General features: G+C 35.6%; 2 protein-coding genes across 2 annotated transcripts; one reads left to right on the top strand and one right to left on the bottom strand.

Annotated features, from left to right (window-relative positions):
* The first annotated feature begins 916 nt into the window (after positions 1 to 916).
* LOC135690765 (uncharacterized) lies at positions 917 to 10,810 on the top strand. The gene is made up of 5 exons (XM_089110889.1): positions 917 to 1,817; positions 4,169 to 4,295; positions 5,071 to 5,171; positions 7,179 to 7,659; positions 8,379 to 10,810. The coding sequence occupies exons 1-5, from the start codon at positions 1,668 to 1,670 to the stop codon at positions 8,579 to 8,581; spliced, it is 1,062 nt and encodes a 353-aa protein (XP_088967015.1). The 5' UTR covers positions 917 to 1,667; the 3' UTR covers positions 8,582 to 10,810.
* LOC135690754 (epidermal growth factor-like protein 8) lies at positions 9,880 to 14,966 on the bottom strand. Its single transcript, XM_065208411.2, has 4 exons — positions 13,647 to 14,966; positions 12,713 to 12,862; positions 11,338 to 11,441; positions 9,880 to 10,878 (listed from the first exon to the last, which is right to left on the bottom strand). Exons 1-4 carry the CDS (start codon positions 13,727 to 13,729, stop codon positions 10,748 to 10,750), a joined length of 468 nt encoding a protein of 155 aa, XP_065064483.2. The 5' UTR covers positions 13,730 to 14,966; the 3' UTR covers positions 9,880 to 10,747.
* Between the last annotated feature and the right edge of the window lie 1,002 nt (positions 14,967 to 15,968).

Here is a 15,968-nt window from a genome sequence, read left to right as displayed (position 1 = left end):
GTAAGTACTTTAGTCCAAGTAATTTATTTTGCCAAGAGTTTGAGAATTACCCACAGCTCAATTTTAAGAATGTTCCGACAAAACAATAATTTTTCCGAAAATCCATCAAATTTTGAGAGCAGAGGGGGCCACGGTCCCCCTGCCCCCCGGCCACGACGCCTCTGCTTAGTAGATTGAAACTAAAACCATTCACAGAGACATACTGTTTTCTACCAGTAAGGTAGGAGGTAGTAGGAGGTAGGATCTAAATCAGTTAAAAGCTGCCCCACGTATTCCATAGTTTTCAAGTTTTCCCAAAAGAATTTCATGATTTACAGTATCAAATGCTTTTTGCAGATCATGAAAAATTCCACACCCATATTTTCTGTTGTCTAGATTTTCCTTTATATTCTCTGTCATACTAATGAGTTCATGGTCTACAGAATGGCCGACATGAAAACCAAATTGAAGTGAATACAGAACATTGTGTTGCTCTAAGAAGCCAGACAAACGTTTATACATTACTTTTTCAGTAATTTTGCTGACGACTGACAAAAGGAGTATCGGTCTATAATTATCATAAACACTCGAATTAGCCCTCTTAGGGCTTATTTATTTTTAAAATTTTTGAATGGGGGGTTATGCGAGGAGGGAGGTTATCAAATTATAGTAGACATTAAGAAGTCATTATTAGAAGACCTTGTATATTTTTGTAGAAATCTCTCTATGAATATTTAATTTAATTATTACTAAAAGTATGAATCTTTATAGTAATTCAATAAAACGCCAATGGCAACCTCAGATAGCAAAAATCCAATTCGAGGATTTATGGTAGCAGTGGGAGCTTATTCGAGGGGTAGCTTATTGACAATTTGTAGTACTAGGGTGGGGGCTTATTCAAGAGGAGGCTTTATTGAGTGGGGGGGGGGGGGGGCAATTCAAGGATTTAGGTAGATGTTGTAACAGAACAACCTTTGATCTTACACAATGGAGAGGATATTAATGGACATAAAATTTAAGAGCTATAGGGCGGCCCGCGCCATTGATCCTAAACCGAAGGGGCCAGCAGTGTAAAGAAAGGTGCCTCTAACCCCTACATGAGTGGGTCCAGGGCAAATCTGAAGGAGGGGCAGTTTGTATTTGGGGTGCTGAAAATTTTCAGAAATTGGTGGCTATACGCAACAATTACAGACCCTAACTACTGACAGAAAGCTTTCTACTCACGTTCTAAGTTCTAAAGGAAATTTCAACTCGGTGTGGGAGGGGCAACGGGCTCTCGCGAACCTGGAAATCCCCGCAGCGGCGCAAGCAAGGTGGCCTGATGGAATGATCTTTTTCAATCAAAGTGCAAAGTAAATCTTTTGTAATGCAAAATGTTAATATAGCACAAAAAGCGGAAACAGAGCATTCTATGTATCGTGCACAAACTCCTATTCCAGCAAGACACAAAAGGAAATAGAAAACTGAAGATTTGAAAGACCATGTTTAACCGCACGTTAATGGTTACAGGACGCTCACGGGATCACCATTTCTATGTCGATTCTAAAAATAAATGTTACACGATTATAAATTGGTTTAAGAAATCTGCAAGAATCAGAATTTTCAAGTCGTTGAAAAAGAAGAAGATTTTTTGCAATATTGAAACTGCTAAAGCGCCGAGCATTCACTAGACAGCGATTTCAGTCAAAATGAAGTCAAACAAGGTTGCCCCTTTGGAACTTTTTCCAAGCGTCGAAGTTCACCTGTGTGATTACGAATTCAAAGAAAAAAGCTCAGACAACATTCTGGATGAGATTCTAAGAGATTTCAACAAGTTCGGAGTATGTGAAACCTCAAAGGTAAGCCTTGATCAAAACGTATTTCTTCTGGTCAGCATCACCCTCTAAAACATCACCCTTCCCATTTCTCCCAGCCCTTTATTCCCAGAGCCACGCCGTACCATGTTTATCCTCTTTACCCATTCTATTAAAATGCCTTCATACACTCTACAGTCCTACTTCAGTAAGCACTCTGTGTTGATTGCTACTTTTTGTTGATCGTTATAATATATATATTTTTTATTTGTATTTCCTGACCTTTGCAACCGTGAATGATCCTGGACGCAGGATTGCGAGGGGCGCCTACGAGAAATGGACATACCGAATTAAAGCCCCGAAATGTCCCTCGTGGGTTTCTGGCTGATGAGTTGCTTTTTTATCATTTTCTGCCCACTTACAAGCTAATTGCTTAAAACATACAAGGGCACACACAACCACCCCCCATCTGAGTTTGAGGCTGTAACCAGGTGGTAGTGACTACTCCTTATCTCCTTTTTTCTCATTTTTCTATTTTGGATTTTATACTTTTATTCACATATTGGTTTTTTAGTTTTTACCTTCTATGCCTATAAAAACATTGATCATGCAGGAGGAATACCCAGGGCCCCTTGACGGGCCGCCCCTGTGTTCACCTCTACCCTTTGGGATGTGGCTTACAACACATGGCACACAGTATGTTTTATTTCTAAATGCCACAATATACAATTATTCAATATTGAAAAAACTAATAACAATTTAAATAAACACAGAATGCAAATTGAAATAATGAAGGGGTAATGCGTAATGTGTGGGCTTATATATAAAACTGTTTGTTTATAATATTTGAAAATATATATTTATCAAAGCTCTTGCCTATAATTTTTTAAAACTTTGAATACATAATCAATGAAAAACAACTTGGTTAACATTTTGCTGTTATATGCTTCTCCAGAATAACGTAGATACAATAAAGCTAACACATCTTACAAGCATGGAAAAGAATAACCATTTAAACATCATACTAGTTTGTTCGATGGGCAACTAGGGGCAAATGCCCCTCCCTCAACTAGTAGAAGCAAGTCTGGCACCTTTTTTTGAGAATTATGTGCCCCTTTTGAAGATTGAAAATCAGGTGAAAAAGTTTCTGAGACCGATAGATTAATTTGCTTCAAGGATTACCTCAAAGTTATGTTGTTTATTCTGAAAATGGATCTGAAATTGTTGTATACAGCATACTCTCATAACCAATTTTTGAAAATTTGCACCGTCCCCAATACCAACTGCCTCTCCTTCAAATTTGCTCTGGATCTGCCTCTGCCAGGCAGAGGTGTAAGACACCCAGAATTGCGCCAGAAAGGGTATCTGCCCTTAAAAATAAAAGTATGAAGCTAGACAAGTATGGAATCTACCTTATATGTATATGTATTATAAGAGAAATGCATGGAATAGAAAGGAAAATATCTATCTAGATAGATATAACTGTGGAAATACTGAACAGCAGTTACAAGGGGGAAAAGATAAAGATATTGAACTAAAAACAAGACTTTGTTTCCATCAACCTAATATTGGTTTCTTACTTGTACTGCCAGAAACATTCACATATCCTACCAGATCACATAAGTTTATCTTTAGTATTATTCCTAATGTCTCAATCATCTTTCCTCCAACCCTGTCAGAATGAGGTTAGCATAAGGTTAGTAAGGGCATTGCCTTCTTGTTGTGCTTTGAGTTACTAGTGTTGTAAATTCTGGTGTATCAGTAGGTTTACAGAACAAGTATGCCGTTAGGACTCCTAGAAAACTTATACCCTCCCTAGAGTCCGCCAGTCATAAAGATGTTTACATAGGTTAGCATTGTTTCTCAAAAACAGGTTTTTTGAATTTAATGATATTAGGTTTTATAGGCTAAAGTTATGCACAATTATGGGAACTAAGATCACTCCAGCCAAACAAATTGTTTTTATTGAACATCCATTTAAAATTTTAAAGCACTTTAAAGTTACAGATATATATTCGTAATATACACACAAATGCCTGGCTTTTTTTACAGAGTTTTTTTTTCTACATTGTTCGTTATTATAAAATATAGGCAAGTTCTACTGTTCCCTTTTTACTGTATTTATTCTGCTTATTTTGCCTCTGACTTGGCCTAGAAACTTTATAACGCTGTTTTAATGGTTATTATTTTCCTTGCCTAAATGGTTATTCATACGGAAAAATCAACAGACAAATTTTTTATGTATATTTTTCCTAAACCAATTTCTAAAGGGTATCTCATTTTTGCAGTTCAAATGGGAGCAACTTTCAAATGTGACTTTTCAAATTCCTACTAGTGCAAATGGAAAGAAAACTTAAACATACTGATTGATGAATTATTAAACATTATCTCCACAGGTCGTGTTTGAACTGAAAGAATATGATGATTTTGACAAGTTTTCCAAAATCAAGGAAGAGGTGCAATGTAGGCATGCTGTTGGAAAAAAGTTACCTCATTTCTTATTGAAAGAAAATTCATCAGAGGGTATGTTGATTGTCTTTATATGCATAACATTGTAACTTCATATCTTTGCCAATATCCTCCTATGTATTATAATTTATGTAGAAGATAAAATGTCCAAGCTATTCAACTGTTTACTATTTTAACTCTGCTTGCATATGTGTGGACCTCTCATCTTGTTATTGATTAGAAGTTTTTCTGACTCTTCAGAGAAGATGGGGTACAAAGAGCCATAATTGTATCTTTTTGTAAGGGTCACTACATGAAGCAGACACTTTAGCTTTGTAGCTGCCAGTACACTTTGTGGACCTCTCCCTTTCTTCACGTGTTTCCCTGCCGTTCTTTATCTTTTAAAATGTTGTCTAAATGGACTTCGAGAATTTTATAGATATTGATATTTGTGTTGTAGTATGGTGTAACAAGAAGGGAGGGTGAGATTCTTTGATGTACAGTATGTTGAGTTAGACGAGCCAAAAATGAGAAGTTTTATTCAACTCTCATGTTTACTAACTAACCAACTTACTCAATAGCCAATTGTTCAATGATAAGAGAAGCAACTTACAAGGATGAAAGCATTTGCGCTGTGTGCCTCTGCCCCACACATCTACAAGAATTAATATGCTGTGTGCTGCATGCATAGCTTTTGAAAATTTATTATTTGGTAATGAAAAAATTCACATACCCTTGTCCCCCTTAAAATACTAAATGTGATTGTGAAGAAAAGTTGTTTTTGGGTGTAAGGACAATGCATCATGGCTAAATTTCAACATATGTTATGGCCTTGTTTCTTTCCACAAAGGAAAATTTCAACGATCATATTGGCCAAGTAACTGGACAACTTCAGTAACATATACATCACATGATCCATCTCAAGAAGATTTCTTTGCTTATCTTAGCAAAGTATGTGTCCTTTGCTGCTGTCTTGTTTGAAGATGTTGCCTTTAACATAATAGCCATTAAAAACTATGGAAGTCCTCCTCTTTCCATTTTGACACTATCCATAGATTATGTTGTCAGACCTGTTTTAGATCTGTTTTAAATCTGCTTTGAGATCCTCCTTTGAGAGATCTCAAGAGCCAATCAGAAATGAACTTGATATAAGTTTTAATAGGTTTCCCTGAGATAAGGCCCTCAGGCTTTGGGAGGTTTGAGAGGCCCTGGGGCAATGCCGAAAGATGAGGCCCCAAAACTTGTTGCGACCATGGCCTTCAGATAAGCTCAAAATTCATTTTGGAACATTTCTTTAAGTCATTTTTGCAATCGTTCAGGGTTGTGTATTGAAATTGAATTATATAAAAAAAATTATAGACGATTGCAGTTAAGAATAAATCAATATATAGCAAAGAAATAAATCTGTTGTTGTTTAATTATTCTGAAATTTTTGCCCTCTTGTCTTTAACATGGGCTCTGACACAGGTTGGACAGTTGGGGGGCAAGGAAAAATTTAACACCCATGACAAAAGATTTCTAGAAAGTTATTTTGTCCTGCAAAAAAGTGTGGACCATGGCCGTCTTGCCCCTTTCGTAGAAGGCCATGTAATGAAGGACTGCCGTAGGAATCTTAGCTAGGGTCTGAGCCAAATAAACATGCTATTGTTATCAAGAGATTTTGTCAAAGAGGGTTATTTAAAGAGACACGTAATTTGCAAGTAGAAATTGCACTCTTTTTCATAAGTTACACTAGTTACACTTAATTTTTATCGAAAATCTGAGGCTGGATTGTTCTTAACTTGTTCTTAAATTAATAGTGTGTAAGCAAGGACCGCGGAGCATATTACAAATTGAGGGAGGCTTAAACGTTTTTAGGGAATAAACATACTAAAAACCAAAAGCAGGGCGAATTTTTGTATGGCTTTAAGTATATTTTAGAAGTTTGGGGGACTAAAGCCCCGTACTCCCCCCCCCCCCCCGCTTCCGTGGTTCCTGGGTGTAAGCAGTGGGATTGCTAGCTTTTTTAGCTCTGGGGGGGGGGGGGGTGTACGGGCCTCATTTGCCAAACAAAGTGATTGAGAAAACCTTGGTTTGCTGACAAGTTTGAATATTCACCGGAAAAGGGAACAACTCATGGCTAAAATACTCGATTTTGAGATGACACATTGTTCAAAATTGCATTTTACAGTAGCTCAGCCTCAGCTTGTTCTTGATTTGTTCTTAATTTTTGACCAGTTGTGAGGCTGGTGTCCTTAGAAAATTGTTCTTATAAAAAAGAGTTTATATTCTATGTTACTGCTTTAAACGAGTAACGTATTCTTGTAATGACGTAATAACGTAAAACGAATAACTTTTATACATTGGAGGGATTGCATTTATGCTTTTGCCCCTCAGGTGCCATCAATATCCTCTTTATACTCTAAATATTACCCCTCCCCCTCCATTGTAAAGAATAACTGCCTCCATTTGATGATCTTCTCTCAGGAAAATCAATTTGGGCTTTTGGTGTACAAGCCTACCAGCTCTTGTTTGTTTTGTCGGTGTTTTCCGATACACTTGTCCATCATACAAGGTAGTAAGGTTGTGTGAAAAGAAAGGAAAATGACTCCGAGCTACCAAAAAAAGAAATTTACAAACCTGATTAATGAGCTCTTTACAGTGTACGTGCTTGGGTTACCAACGCCCCACGTGTTATTTACCAAACAATTAATTCACATTTCTGCTTGTTGCTTGGTTCTTCCACTTGTTCCTGGGTTGTTACTGGGTTGTTACTGGGTTGTTACTAGGTTGTTACTGGGTTGTTACTGGGTTTTTACTGGGTTTTTACTGGGTTTTTACTGGGTTGTTACTGGGTTGCTCCGCTTGTTCTTTGATGTAGAATCGGCGCTTCTTGTTTATCAAGATACTCCCCTCGAGATAAAAGTAGCTATAGCTCTGAAGTACCAATTTGACTTACGTGGCCATTTTATATTTCAGATATATGCATTGCCAAACTTGGAAAGTCTTGCCATATATGGAAATGATCAGAAAAGTTTACCACTTTCCTTTGGAACATTTCGAAAGTTGAAAAAGTTTAAGCTGACAAATACTGGAATTTCAGCTCTTCCTCAAACAATGTTTTTTTGTAGAGACCTGGAAATACTTGAGCTTGAAGGGAATAGTTTTGAAGTCCTACCATTTTGGATAGCTAAGTTGAAAAAACTTCAGACTCTGTCAAGATATCATAATTTTCTTGAAAGAAACATAAATGAAACATGTTTTAGATGGCAAGGAAAAGCTAAAGAAAGACTGGAGTCACCCAAAAGTCTTTCTTTGCTATCAGCGATGATAGCGATGATAGTATTTCCGAAGAAAGGATGCAGCCAAGGATTACCTATAGAAGTACCATTGAACCTGGCAAAACTTCTAGCAAGCCTGAGATTCTGTGACAATTGTTCAAAGGCATTGCCTAATGAATGTAAGTTAAATATAACAAATTGTGCTGTTTTGTATGCAAAATCTTGTGAGTAAAGCTAAAAATAACTGCTAATAATAGATTTTTATGCATTCCTTGTATGACAACTTAAAAAGGAGTATTTTCGACATTTCAGTAACATGTTTCTTTGGGTTTGTTCTTTTTCTTTTGGGCTGGAAACACGATATGAAATTTCCATGAAGGCTAATGATTAGGCGTTATATCATAGAAAAGTTTTAAATACAAATCTGAATTAATAAAGTGCTAATGAAAAACATCAGGAATGCAAAGTCAATATTTTGTTAGCAGTTAGGTTATGCTCTTTTTACAACTACCAAAAGCTGATTTCTTGTAACAAAATTTGTTAAAATTTTCAGCGAAACTTTGAATTTTACAGGAAGGCAGTTTTGATACCTATTTACTATTCTGTCGGTTCTGAAAGTCCAATAGTCCTAAACAACGTGTATTCCTTGATTTTGAAATATTATAGTTTCTTTGCCAAGTCACCTGAACGTGTTGTTTTTCATTCATGCCAGGATATCAATGTCTGCTCGGCTTTTTGTCTGACGTGTACACTTTTGAGGAGTGCTGGATATAACATACATTTTCCATGTGTTATGTTGTTGATATTTTTGCATTATATGTCCTGATTCTACTCTTGTTCAATTCAAAATTCTTTGTTTGATATAAGCTTGATATTTCTCTTTGCATCTGAATTGCAGATATATCAATAAAGAAAACAGTATCCAACTTTAAAGGCTACTTATTCATTCCATTTGAAGCAATTGCATGCTCAGAGACTTGTGCTGACTGTATCTTAGAGGATTTTGCATTTATTGATTCAGGTATAAGTAAAGAAGAAAAGTATTCTTTTGACGTTCCTCCTCCTGAATCTCCTTCACCAAAATTTCTATGTTGCTCATGAAATTCCTGTAGCAAAGCCCACATCTTTGGTTCGAGGTTGGGGGAGGGGAGGGGGGTATAGTACAGAAAATTTTTGGATTATATGCAATGGGAATATATGTTATTGAAAATGAAAGGGAAAAGTCCCCTTGGCCCTACGTTAGTGCACCCACTCTAAAAATTCTTCTCTCTTATTTTAGTTAATATTTTACAATTTGAAATTTAAGTGAAATCAAACTTAGGTCATGAATTTAATTAATTTAAGTTAATACAATCTGCTGAATACAGCCATAATTTACATAGAAGCAAAGTGACTGACTTCAGATATTTACATAAATGCTTGAAAGCAACTAGCTGACTAACGGGAATTCCAAATGAAATTCTCCTGCAAATACTCATTTACATGTAACATTCTCAAAATTGAATAAATTGTAATGCTTTTGTTTTTTCATTTATTTATCATTAGGTCCACAACTTTCCTAAGATGAATAGAAAAATACAACTAACTATGGTATTCGTTTTCTCCCATCCCCACCCTATCCCCTTCAAGTACATGTATGGCTGGTTCTAGAATATGTATTATAATTTCTATAGTAGTCGGTAACTGTAATGGAGTACATATAAAGTATTTTGAATAAAAAAATGATAAATTACATTTATATGGTGATGTGTTGAATAACGTTGTATTTTTAAAGCCTGAACAATTTTAGCCCTGTTTTACCTTTAACCTTTTCACAGACCACGTCTAATTGTCATGCATGTCCATAGTTTTTTTTATTGTAAAGGCTTTGATATGAATTTTTAAATTTGCTTGTCTTCTTTCCCTTTGCAGCTTTATATAGTCCTCGAAAAAGTTAACGAAACAATAACGAGACAAAAGGATAACCATAATGAAACGATAAAAAACCGAAGCTTTACTAAACGACGGGAAATGGAACGAGATACTGTGAAATACTGTGAAATGCCGAATATAGAAAAATAGTCGAAAATGTTGTTCTTTGTTGATAGTAATCAGAATACATGACACTATGAACCGTAAGAATAAGCCTCAACATGAAGCCTAGTTTTGCACACAGAAAAGTTCGTGCTTACATTGAGATGGTGTCAGTAAATATCTATGTACGGCCTAAACCTACATGTTATTCATTGAGAGACCTATGGTTTTATGGTTTTAAACAAGCCTTGCAATTCGCAAATAATAGGTCAGGCTCAATTTGAAACATATATTCATCTATTGACTGGCATTTTATATTCTAGTTTATTTGAAAATGCTCTCAAAGGTGTCACTGTAAGTGAAAAGTACATAAATAATTCTAGATATGCAGATTTTTTCCTATTCCATATAAAATTTTACAAAAGCGAATTACTAACTAACGAACTACTACTATATGACACTACGAAGAATATACCAGGAGGAGCAAAATATCATGACTACCCCCTGGCTTTTAACATGGATTTAAAACACAACTTAAAAATGAAACGTATTTAATACATGAATGATTTAACAAAATAAAAAAGAATTACAAGTTACGAGAAAGAAGAATTACAAGTTTTTGTTTCCTTTTCAAATCATTTGATGATGTTCTCATATCCACTACCGAGGGAAACTTGCAGCTTATGTTTGACAAGGTAACCCAAGAAAGTGTTATGAAAAGGCCTCTCTTTAAACCGCAATGGACAGAGTTCTAAACTGCTACGTAACTCCAACCCTTACATATAACGAAAAAGCGAATAGAAGCTATTGAAATGTGGTTTCTTAGACGACTGCTAAAAATACCTTGTATACGACATGTCACCAATAAAGAAGTACTTTAGATAGCAAAGTCAAATATAATATATGGGCAGAAATTCATAGGACATACTGATTCAGCGGTTGGAACATATCATTATGACAGAGAAAAAGAGACAAGAAAGCGGAGAAAGACAGGCAAATGATTCCACCATCCATGGCAGGAGATTTTGCAATTAAAACAAAGGAGATGTTGCAAGATGCAAGAGATCGCAGAAAATGGAAGGCCATGACAACCTATGACGGGCATGGTACCCACAGAGAGAGATGTTTTAACAATGTTGCATGGCAGTTATTGGCACATTTTGAAACGGCAAAGCTACCGAATACATCTAATACGTATTATTAATATCTAATGTGTATCTACTACAATTGAAGTTTCGTTTTTTGATCTTGGCCCTAACGTCCAGCACCCAAGATTGTGTATGATCCGAATCCATTCTGGCAGTAACGACCAGAGTATCCCGATTTGCAAAAACATTGATTTGGTGCAATGCAGTAGCCATTTTTGCAAGGAGGTCTGCATATCGCTGAAATGAAAAAGATTAATTCTCAACAAGCGACTTTTGGCATCCTTCTACTGTATAGATAGCAGGAAAAGAAAATTTGGTCTCTATTATCATTTTAGTGTTAATCGTTTATTATGTATGAACAAAAGTCGAAGATAACCCGGAAAGGCGAAAACGTAGCATTGTTAAGTCCCTTATCCTTAATGTGTTGATTAGTCAAATCTGTCGTTACATATGATATAATTTCTCTGTAATTTGTTAAAGGCACTGTGTCCCGTTAGTCAATCGTTCAGAGTGAACAATCAGCTTTGCAGCGGGTTTAAAATCGAGAAAACATGGAGAACCGGCCTTACGTTGCCGATCGGATAGGTATATTGTGTAGTCCAACCAATGGATCGGGACATAGTATCAGGACGTAGTGTCTTGAATGAGTGTGATGATAAAGCAAATTGATCTGATCTTTACGTAGCATCTACTCACGCTCTGGGCATTCTGTGCCTCTTCTTGCATATCCTGTGCAGCAATGACGTGCAATTCCCCTGATAACTTTCAGTTGACTCACGTAGTAAGTAGAATGAATTGTTCTATAATAAGCGAAATAAGTGGACAGCTACACATTATTGTTATTAAAAATTGATTCTTAGGAAAAAAATATAGATGTAAGCTATTTCAAAAACGATTGGATGACATTTTCTGCCTGATAAACAATTTTGTGTTGCTAGCAACTCCAGATTGAAAGAAGACCTCTTCATTCTCGCATCATTAAATTCCAGTGAGAAGCGAGGTTGGAGTTTTTTTAACGAACAATGCCTAGAAAAATTAGTTTATTGTAGAAATAAACAATTCTCGACATCAACGTATTCCTATTCTCTTGATTTCATTATAAAATGAGTTGCTCATCTGTTTTCCCTGAAAACGAAAATATCGCATAATCCTTTAAGCGATTTTTGTAATAGATAAGCAAATGCCTAAACGTAAAATACTAAATAATGGGGTTTTGTTTGATGCGAAACACATATTCATTTGTTAATAAGCTCCCTCTTATACATTTATATGCTGTAAATTTGTAGTATGGCTTTCAAGATTTTTGGGGATTTCCAATAAGATTTTATGTTATTCCCGTTAGTCCCTTTGTTTTAAGTATACGTCCTGACTGTTAAACTAATATTTTTCAATAAAGTTTCGTTTAGTTTTGACAAGTTTTTCCATCGAAATGACAATGAAGTCAAGGACTTTTTAAAACTTCAGAGGATTGTTGATTTTCCTTTATTTACAGGGTACTGCAGAGCAAGCTTGCGCCTGGAGGCATGGCGAGTTTTTATTTTTCACTGTCCATGGATTGCCTTACTGTGCAGGTAACCTTAAAGCATTAATTGCTCTGCATAACATTCAAAAGCACAAGAGATTGTAACTTGTAACAGGTATGAATTGTAACTTAGTGACAAGGCTTTCAACATCAGAAAAGCCACGTCAAAATTATGTACTTTATCCAACCATAACTGGATACGTATCGAGCAAAAATTAAAGAAAATTTCAAAGACTCATTGCTAACAATGGGCTTTCGCGAGCGTGGCGACGATCCAAACAATGGCAGTAAACTGTCTTCAGTGGCAATAAATTGATTTCAGACTGTCTAAAAATGCATTATGGGATGCTTGCGTAGCGCAATGGCTCATTGTTAGCAATGAGTCTTTAACATGGTTCGGCTATGAATCGATTAAGGAATACAGACTTCTAAAATGCAATGCTTGATATAAATAATCTTATCAAACTTGCTTGAAAAGTAAGAAAACTTAGATAATAGGAGGCTTAGATTGAATGATTATAATAATATTGATTAGGCTTAAATTCTTACCTGTACTTTGTACATTTCTTGACACATACGCGTATACCCCACATATTCTGATTCTCTGGGCAGCAAGCAGTGAAACTTTGGCTTTGAATCCTCCGTTTGGGTACAGTGTGATATGCTTGGAATACGTATGGCCGGCTGCATACGTTTTTGCTAGAAACACGAGTGTGTTCGTTAAAGGATAGGATACAAAAATAGGTTTGAAGAAATCTAGGGATAGAATTCAGGTTCGCCAACAAAAGTTGGAAAGTAAAGAGGCAAAAATAAGCTGAAGATTCAAAAAGAAGGTTTTTGCAAATAAGATTTTGTCTAGCAAAAATGTGTAGGCCATGACCCCCGCGCATCCTCCCCGTCTTCGGGGGACCTGAGTAATAGTCATAAAGGTGTAATTAATTCAAATCTTTAAAGTTTGGATGTAACTGTGGCCTGAATAATGTTGAAGCGCATTGCATTTTTGAATAAGAATAGAACACACTTGAATGGAGGGTTATGAAAACTCTTCCAATATGTAATGACGAGAACAGAGTAAAAAGTTCTTTACAAGCAACGTGAAACAATACAACAGAAACACAGAATCGAATCCTTGAAAGAACATTTCATATTTTTCGCATTTCAGGATGATCAGCAGAATTTTCTTATTGACTGGCCAGCTCTAATAAAATAAGTTGAATTGCCTACAAATTGAATTGTTGCGTTTAAAGACAAGGATCATGAAAGCAGAACGACGACAAATGTTATTTTTGAAGTACAGTGACCAAGTGAATCAAACCTGCTAATCATAACAATTATATGTAGAGTTCTGGATAGAAGCGAGCCATGTTCTTTGTCTAGAAAAGCTTAATTCAATTCCAAAATATGCAAGTGTACGTAGCAGAATAAAAAAATTAAATTAGAAAGGGTGTACAAACAAATAAATAATGCGGGAAGTGTTTCTTACCCATCATGTCTGAGCTCTACACTAGTCGCCCACCTACTCCAGAGTAAAAAAACAAGAACACACATTAAACTGAAACTGTTCATTTTGTCTCTCCTCGATCCTGTGCAGACGCTAATTCCAAACCAAAACCACTATACTCGTACTACTAACAGGATATTCCTTCTGTGATGCCTGGATCTTTTCCTCTATTGTGATTGCAGATTATGGAATTGATGGGATGTTTAGCGGCTAGAATAGAGAGTTTCCGATCGCCGACGCAGCTACGACGGGGACGTTTGCGAGGCTTGGAACTAGCGCGGTGAGAAAAAATGGCATACCCCCGTGATTGCTTCTCGTCCGGCCTACAACGCAAAATTCGAAAATTTCCGTCGGAGCAAGAACGCTGAGTTTGAAAGGTAAGAACTAATTGTTTTGGGTGTAATCGTTTCGAATTGAGATCTTTCTGGCTCAGCAAAGCCGCAATTTACCTCTTCGAACTAAAAATAGGCCATTTTACCAAGTTTTCTTTTGTATTTCAGCCTTATCAATTCGACCTATTTCTGAAGGAAAATGGCAACTAAAGTGACACCAAAAGACATGGAAAGCCGGCCCTAATTCTTAGACACAATGCATTAAAAATAGTTGCAACTGACTTTATGTACATTGTTTGTAGGTTTTATAAGTTTTAGTATTTTTAAACCTTTTATTTGTAAGAAACAAAGTAAAAATTTGACGAAAGTTTTTTAATCACAAGAATGCTAGCTTCAGCATGTTCAGGAAGCTAAAGTTTTCAGATCTATAGTATCAAAGGGGTTTTTCCCATTTTTGTATAGACAACTGAACTAATTCCTTGTCCTATGGATTAAATTTAGGTAGGATTTTCTTTTCAGAAAGTACTATATGTATTCATTCTTTTATATATGGAACTTGCTTATGAAACAAGTGCTAGGAATCCCAAAAATTTAAATAACTTTATAGTATTCAAAGGAAAAGAATTTATAAAAATGGAGGGCTTGAAACATCTAAGTGTTGGCATGAAAATGTCCGACCTAGATAACTAAGATTTTTAAAAAATTCCACAAATTCTTCACAGCATTCTATTTCTCTCATTGTATGTAATTTATTTCATCTTTCTTTTGTAACCTGTTGCTGTATTTTAAAAAATTTGAAGTATGTATGGATTTTTAAAAAAAGAAATGAACTGTAACTGAACAGCAAACTTCATCAGTCTCCTATCTCCTGTTTATGTGTTAAACCTTTTCTGCAGCCTGAATAATAAAGGACCCCAATGTATGAATAAATGACATGAAAATTTGGAAATTTAAGAAACAATGAGTGCTAAAAATTGCTGCATTCAGAGCAGTGTGTTCTCAATGTTGACCTTTGTTTCTGATAATAAATGAATGTAATTCACTTTTTGGATCAAAACTAAATGTCAGTGTAGTACTGAATTAAAAACTGCACAGCACCAAGTTTACTGTCATATAATTGGCGAAGAGGGGTTTGCACAGATACCTTGCTTGAAACTACTGTTCACATGGGAGATCTCTTTAAAAGTGCGATTCTCTGCATACTGAGATATTCTTACTTACATGAAACATTGTATTTTTTAAGTTTCAGATATATCTTTATAGAGTGACAAAAGTTATTGGCTTGTTTGCCTTGAACTCTTGACTTGGATTCAACTGTAGTTCTTCTGTAAATAAATCTCCCTATAGCCAGATATAATTGATATCTGAACATTCCTACTTTTCAAGTAAGGACACAGTGTCTATAGTTAGGTAAAAACATATTTTTTTTATGTGAAACATGTTGACAACTTTTTGTAATACAAACTGCCTTTTATGATGCACTAATTGCAAAGATCGTGATGTGGATAAGAAATTTTTCCCTCTCTTACAAGTTTAGCCTGTCCACTCTACTGGAATCCCACTACAGGCTGGTAGCTCCTTTTAAGTTTTTGGACTTTAAACATTTCTTATTGAGGGCTTGTTTTGTGGCTGCCCTTGAACTACTGTAAAATTTACAGTATACATTTAACAGACCAAAAATTAATTTAAAACAGAAATTTTTATAGTACTGAAGTATCATTTTCTTTCACCAAGCATTTGTATTTAGATAATCTCTCATGAAACATGCAAGCAAAATCCTGCATGCTGGTGACATTTGGAAATTATAACATTTGAATATATTGCATAAAGAAATTGTATGTTTATTGGTACATTTCCGGCTCGTTAATATCATGCTCCATTTTCGATATACACTCTTTGTTATATGAGAACCAGTATATGCAGATCAGGATGGCTGCTTTTAATTTTTCTAGAACTTTCAGAAGGTTATCAA

This window comes from Rhopilema esculentum, chromosome 10 (assembly GCF_057945365.1).
Source record: "Rhopilema esculentum isolate cy_ngs chromosome 10, ASM5794536v1, whole genome shotgun sequence".
NCBI lineage: Eukaryota > Metazoa > Cnidaria > Scyphozoa > Rhizostomeae > Rhizostomatidae > Rhopilema > Rhopilema esculentum.
This window is presented reverse-complemented; position numbering and strand designations above follow the sequence as displayed.